This window comes from Hibiscus syriacus, unplaced genomic scaffold, assembly GCF_006381635.1.
Source record: "Hibiscus syriacus cultivar Baekdansim isolate YM2019G1 unplaced genomic scaffold, ASM638163v2 tig00112528_pilon, whole genome shotgun sequence".
Lineage (NCBI taxonomy): Eukaryota > Viridiplantae > Streptophyta > Magnoliopsida > Malvales > Malvaceae > Hibiscus > Hibiscus syriacus.
In genome coordinates, this window is record NW_024063356.1 from 495649 (window position 1) to 502500 (window position 6852).

General features: G+C 37.8%; 2 protein-coding genes and 2 pseudogenes across 2 annotated transcripts; 2 read left to right on the forward strand and 2 right to left on the reverse strand.

The window, feature by feature from the left end:
- The first annotated feature begins 60 nt into the window (after window positions 1-60).
- LOC120181484 (kiwellin-1-like) lies at window positions 61-760 on the forward strand. The gene has a single exon (XM_039186594.1). It carries the CDS (start codon window positions 82-84, stop codon window positions 649-651), a length of 570 nt encoding a protein of 189 aa, XP_039042525.1. The 5' UTR covers window positions 61-81; the 3' UTR covers window positions 652-760.
- Window positions 761-1283: 523 nt separating this feature from the next.
- On the reverse strand, window positions 1284-2945 carry LOC120181496 (annotated as a pseudogene).
- Window positions 2946-4966: 2021 nt separating this feature from the next.
- LOC120181536 overlaps window positions 4967-6852 on the reverse strand; it is a 7855-nt pseudogene continuing 5969 nt past the window's right edge.
- Window positions 5026-5666, forward strand: LOC120181497 (actin-depolymerizing factor 10-like). Its single transcript, XM_039186603.1, has 3 exons — window positions 5026-5273; window positions 5356-5452; window positions 5589-5666. The coding sequence occupies exons 1-3, from the start codon at window positions 5026-5028 to the stop codon at window positions 5664-5666; spliced, it is 423 nt and encodes a 140-aa protein (XP_039042534.1).

Below are 6852 nucleotides of genomic sequence, written 5' to 3' on the forward strand. Positions count from 1 at the left end.
GACCCATATTTTATTTATAAATAGCTTTCCACATTTACAAATTCCCAAGCAAGCAGAAGATTAAAAATAACAGCAGGAGAAATGATGAAGAAACAAGTTTCATTTAGTGTTTTCCAGTTTATTATTTTCCTTTTTCTTTTCATTTGTGTAGGTATTGTAGCTCAGACATGCAATCCCAGTGGCACCATACAAGGCACAACGCCACCACCGGGGCAGTGTAACCAAGAGCTTGACGCCGAGTGTTGCGTAGAAGGCGAAGTTTACACGACATACACGTGTTCACCGCCGGTTTCGGCCAATACACCGGCAATCCTAACCCTCAACAGCTTCCAAGAAGGGGGAGATGGCGGCGGCGCATCGAAATGCGACGATCAATTTCACTCGGATGATGAACCCGTGGTGGCACTCTCAACGGGATGGTTCGGCCAGAGCAGTCGTTGCAATAAATTTATTAACATCAAGGGGAATGGAAACAGCGTGAGGGCTTTGGTGGTGGATGAATGCGACTCTCAAGTAGGGTGCGATGATGAGCATGCTTATCAGCCACCGTGCCGTAATAACATCGTTGATGGCTCAAAAGCCGTGTGGACGGCTTTGGGAGTGCCGGAAAACGAGCAGGGTGAACTAGATGTTACTTGGTCTGATGCCTAAGTAATCAATCTCGCCATATTGGATAAATATCCCCATCAACTATTACAATAAAGCTTTCATTAGATTTTGGAAACAGTCCGGAATAAAGGCAAATACATTTCTCTGTCAATTGTCACCTAATGCACATGAATATGATAATATAGTGGACTCGAATTTGACATCTCAAAATTCTCAAAGCCTCTACCATTAATGCGAAAGTTGGTAATATTAATGTCAAGTCTAATGTAGTCGATGAATGTGATTCCGCGATTGGATACGACGATATACATAGTTACCAAACGCCATGCGATAACGACATCGTTGATGCCTCTAATGCTGTCCGGGAAGCCTAGGGACTGCCCGAAGATCAACGGGGTGGATGAATATTCACTATAAAGATGCATAGTTGATTTTCAGCATATATTTTTACTTGTGTTTAAAGCAAAGTGAATAAGGATATATTAGAGTTTATAGCAGACAGTATAAGAACAATTTCCTGCATTTAATTATAAGCCATTACAGATGTGATTCTTAGCATATAGATATATAACACCACAGAAAAAAGATCAGGCTTTACAACCATAGATGGACTACCAGAATCCAAAACTTAAAATTGCATGAAAACATATCCCCGTCACCTTATTTACAGCATACTATCTTGACATTGCCAGAAATCGACAGAAGAAGTTAATCGGCGCTGCCGGTGTCTTCTGGCGAAACTTGGGATGCCTAGTAAAGTAAAATCCAGCTAGTACAGCAAACACCTGGAAAGGTGTCACATACATTACAATGGCTGCTGCAAGGCAGAATATCATAAATATGGTTGTAGCACGAGAATCCCGCCAACTTAAGAGTGCCTGAGGACGCTTCCCTTGACTAGCTATGTCGCCCACAACACTGAATTTTCCCTGCCACACTCCTTAAACGATCGTATCTCATCCGAACTAGACTTGCGCTCTTTGTTGCAGGAAAGGTCTCAAATTCTTCATCTAGTTCGTCAGGAGAAGCTGCATCCGCACACGAGAGAGTTGTGTCCATGTGGGGAGGGTGCCTTGGCCGGAAATGATATCTCCATGCCCCTATAATAAACATGTATAGGAGAACTGTAGGCAAAATCATGTCCGGGAAACATACCAGCATTACAAATAGGATATGCACCAGCACTGTTGTAACAGAGTTCTTACACTTGCAAACTTCACCAAACCAATTTCCGACAGCGAATAATCCCTAGAAAACTGATGTCAGGCGCAAGAAGTTCGCTTTGCTGCTCCTCATGCTCCAAAGATGAGCATTAGTATCAGACATGTATTCGATTACTTCTCTCTTGAGAGGTGGTTCAGAACGCCGAGCCGCCACGATATTCACTGCCTGATATCGCAACATGTCCTGCTGCATCGCAGTCAAGGGCTTTTTGTAGTGCCTCTTGGGCAAAAAGGGTCGTGAGTATTGAAGCATCATATTAAGCATCGATGTCGATGAGAACCGTATTGCCAAATGAAGTTCACCCATTTTCTTGACAGCAGAAGGTTGAAGAACCTGCAGGGGGTAACTATGTGTATAAACACGACCAGTTTCCAGAGTCGATATACGAATCCGGACCTTTCCAATTTTCATATCCTTGTTTCCATTCGAACCACCTGTCCGACTGTTATCAAAGACTCCCACAGTGATAAATGTGGCAGTATCATGAACTTCCCATGTATACTGCTCGTTATACTTTGGGTTCAGGCTATTTAATATGGCCCACTTGTGGCCATACTTCGCCACACAGTACGTATACGACATGCCTCTCCCGTCCCTTGTTTACATTGGCTGCAGCCTATCAGCATTCAAAATTCCGAGTTCCATAACACCAATTGGTGATTTCCAGTGTTGCTTTGCCGTCGACCGGAGATAACTGCTATACTGTGTTGACTCATGAAGCACATGGTATCCTCCATCATGACAAGCAGAAACATGGAGCCTACTGTGAAATTTATCCTTCTTTGCACGGTCCATTGCATCCGATAAAGATTTCTCCGGGTTGTACCACTGAGGACGGATAACTCGGTCATCAGCACGCCTGCCAACACAGCTCAAAGGTACAACGACCATTACCATGGTCTCATCCTTAACAGATGATCTTCAAAGGGTTCAGAAGCAACAAACATAGACTCCTCATTCCAGATTGGATTCGAATTTCGAGTTTGAACCGATTTTGTCTTCCAAGTCTGGTTACCAATCTGAACCTTAACAGATACATCAGGGAACCTGTTCTCGTCGGATGGAACAAGGTCTTGTGCCTCGATGACATTACAATCAAAATTACAATGCATTACAATATAGAAAAAATTTGGAGATAATAGTCACCAAAATACTCATATAGAGGAAAAAATTAAAACTAAAGATATGAAGAAAATTAAAACCTTCTCATATAACCTTCATAAAAATCTATTGTCTCTGTCGAATAGAACACTTAAGCGAAAGGGTAAAAGAGTGTAGAGAATATCAAATAACCTGATAGACTACTTTACTACACAATCTGATTACATCGGCAAATAAACTTTTATCAAAAGTGAGAATCTGACTTTAAATGACCACCGACTAATCAATCAGAATATAAATATCGTGATGATTTTTGTGCGAGAATCAAAACGAGCGCAGAGGTATGCAAAAAAAAACGTAACAATAACCATGATGATCGTGCCACAAGAGTAAAGAAAAATCATGTCATAAGAGCAGAAAATCTTATTCAAAATTAAAATGACTCAAGCCAAAAAGAGAAAAGACATAATATAAAAAAAATTAAAATAATTAATAGTCACCGGTGATCGGCAATCAATAATAAGATTAGTGTTGTTGTTAGCTAAATAAAAATCAAAGAGAAAGAAAAAGACGACACATAAATATGAAAAAAAACTAAGTTGAAAAAAAAGAGGCTACTAGGGTTTTTTTAACTCTTAAAAACATTAAGAGTTAATTTTTTAGAATTATGACTAAATTATAATAATATGTACAGGTTAAATACTAAATTATTATCATGTAAATTTTATTAATTTCCACATCACTCATTATTTTTTGGTTTAATCATTGGTATTTTATCTATTAATTGAATAATTTGGGTCAAATTTTATAAAAACCTATTATGATGGTGACCTCCTAACTTCGATTATTCTATTCGCAAATACAAAATTTCAAATCTAAGATATTATTTACGATATCTAATGCCTCATTATTTCTTAATAATAAAGGTAAACTTATAATATTTTAATCAAGAGATGGAATAAAAACATGTTATAATCATGGAATCATCTATGTAATTTACCCGTTTCGATGCCAATGCCAACCAAATTTGATTATTTTATTTTTCTCGTTATTCCTCTAATTAGGATGGGAAGTGGACTAATTCATGTAACATTTACAACAATATGAATTTGATAGAATAAAGACTACACGCAATCAAGATTGGAAATATAATATACTCCATATCAATTCACTTGATTTTGATTATATGGAAAATATTTGTAAAAAATAATTTTTTAAATAATATTTATAACATTATTTAAAAAAACCATGTTTAATTTATTAATTAAGAAGACTACTTCTCATCATGTCAACTTTATTAACATATAATTTTGTAAAATATTAAGGATAAAAACAAAATTATATGTTACTTACCTAATTTCACTTGTTGAGCTTATCCCAAATCCTAATTTATAATTAATATAACGAAGCAAGAATGCGATGGAAAAGAAAATTCAGATGTCTTGGTTAGAAATTTCCATGCGGTTTAAAGTAATTGACTAATAATTTTTTTTATTGTTATGAAAAGTCTTTATCTATTGAAAATTTTAGCAATATACACCAATTTCATCACTCTTAAATTTTAAAACTATATATGACTTTATTCGGCCAAGTGGTAAAATTATTATTTTTTTGAAATTTTAAATTCCAATTATTTATAACCGAGCTTTAAAAAAATTAAACATGGTATATTAATAGGCAGATTTACTACAAATAATGGAAAATTAATTCTGCCTTTAATCTCGCCCTAAAATATCTCTCATCCCCTACATAGCATATTTTCTTTTCTCTGTTTTCCCTAATTAAAAGAAAATCCAATTCTCATGCCCTACTTAAGCCAGGCATTCAATTCCTTTACTTTTCGCTTAATTATTTTCTCAGAAATTTTCCCTTTCCATCTGACAATTAATGCTATGCTTCCCAAATCTCTGAAAGATGAAAGCTTAAAGAATTTGATTCCAATATACCATATGATAAATTGTACCAATTAATATATATATTAGTAATTTCAATATCGTGCTGATCTGTATCCGAAAATTATACCATATGTTATTATTAAGTTAATGGTGATAATTCCTTTGGTGCTGCACATGGGCAAACTCATCATCCGGAATGTATGTGAATGATAAGTGCGTGTTGAAGTTCCTGGAACTAAAATCGAAGCGAAACTACCGGTTCATCGTGTATAAGATCGACGAGCAGACACAGCAGGTGGTTGTCGACAAGCTCGGAGGTCCCCGGGAAACCTACAAAGATTTCACCAACTCTTTTTCTCTGAACGAATGTCGCGACGCCGTCTTCGACTATGACTTCATCACCCAGGAGAACTGCCTGAAGAGCAAGATTTTCTTCGTTGCATGGTACAAAAACCAACACATAATTTCTCTTCCCCGACAACTGATCGTTACAATAATATTGTACCTTTATGGTGTACATGTATAGGTCACCTGATGGGGCACGGGTGAGGAGAAAGATGCTTTACGCAAGCTCCAAGGACAAATTCAAGAGACAATTGGACGGGATTCAGGCCGACTTGCAGGCGAGCGACCGAGCGAGATGAGCTTCGACATCATCAAATCCTGAGCTCTTTAATTCCTTCATGCAATAATCTTCATTGATCTGTGTTATATATCCCGTCTTTATATACTATAATATCTTTATGGTGTGATATAAAGGTAGGAATTCCCCTGTTTCTGAATGCTGCTTTCAAAATCCGTCTAGTATTTGAATACAATACTTCGTCTAATAGCTGACCTAATTAAAGAGATTTGGTTCTGTATCTGTCTATTGCTTCTTCCTGTTTAGTTTTTTCCAATATTCAGTCTCCCATGCCTCCACTTGCTTAGTTATTTTCACTTTTGCGTCGAGAGACGCTTGAACCGCTCGAGGTTCCTATGGGGGAGGCAATGTACATGGAAGTTTATCACTAGGAGACTTCACCATCGACTGCACCATGAACTCCTTCCATAAACCTTTCTTGGAGCAGGCTGCGGTTTCGGTGCAGACGCTTTGAGCTTTCGGAGGTATCGTTGGTTTAAACTTCAAGAGTTTGGAGTATTCATTCAATAAATGGAACATATAATCGTACACATTTCGCATCGTCAGCATCTCTTCGATGTATTTGCTTCCCGCTTTCCCTATGGTTTGTGCCTGCAAGTTCATGGAGTCAAGAGAGTTTATTTGCTGCGAATACGTGTTTTCGAATAATGCAAATATGTACCTTGCGAGTATGATCATTGCCCCAATCAACTGCAAACTTAAGATCTCTGCATTTGTTCTTGCGGCGAACCGGCCAGAAATGTCGCATCGGCACGAGGCTTCTCGAGAAGAAATCGTAGTACCTAGGATTTACCATCAAGGTCACACTATCGCATGCCAATATGTATTTCTCACTCACAGACCATGTCGCTCCCTCTATATAAATCTTATATCTTGATAACGATGGAACCACAGCAAAGTTCAAAATCTCATTAGACTCAGAGTTATTCAAAATCGAAATCTACTTCCCTAACAATGAGAACAAAAGGATTTTCATATATATATACCTGTGGGTGCATTGATCTTCCAACTTGGATTGCTGAAAACCTTGTCCAATTTCTTTACGCCAATCCTGCTTATAAACCCGAACATTCCAGTCGGTTTTATCTGAAAGGTTGCATTTCATAAGGTCTACCCTATCTGCAGCAACGCGGGGGTTACCCTTCCAGAAGGCATAAGGGTCCCTCTCTTCCCACTTGATCTTCTCCCTCCCTTGCTTTATGGCCCGCAACATCTGTTCCCATGGCAGTATGTTAACCTCTGCCCTGCCACAACAACAAAGCATGGTAAATACAATTAACAAGCTAATTGCAGTAACCTTTTGGCAATATCATGGATGAACCGGAAATTTCAAATTCTAGTATAATTTAAATATTTTCTGTTGAATCAAAATAGAGTAAA

What these genes read in the sequence shown, in the direction of transcription:
- LOC120181484 (XM_039186594.1), top strand. Translation starts at nt 82, where the DNA reads ATGATGAAGAAACAAGTTTCATTTAGTGTTTTCCAGTTTATTATTTTC.
- LOC120181497 (XM_039186603.1), top strand. Translation starts at nt 5,026, where the DNA reads ATGTATGTGAATGATAAGTGCGTGTTGAAGTTCCTGGAACTAAAATCG. An exon ending in AAGATTTTCTTCGTTGCATG is followed by an intron (nt 5,274 to 5,355) that starts GTACAAAAACCA and finishes GTACATGTATAG; the next exon opens with GTCACCTGATGGGGCACGGG. An exon ending in GGATTCAGGCCGACTTGCAG is followed by an intron (nt 5,453 to 5,588) that starts GCGAGCGACCGA and finishes TGTGATATAAAG; the next exon opens with GTAGGAATTCCCCTGTTTCT.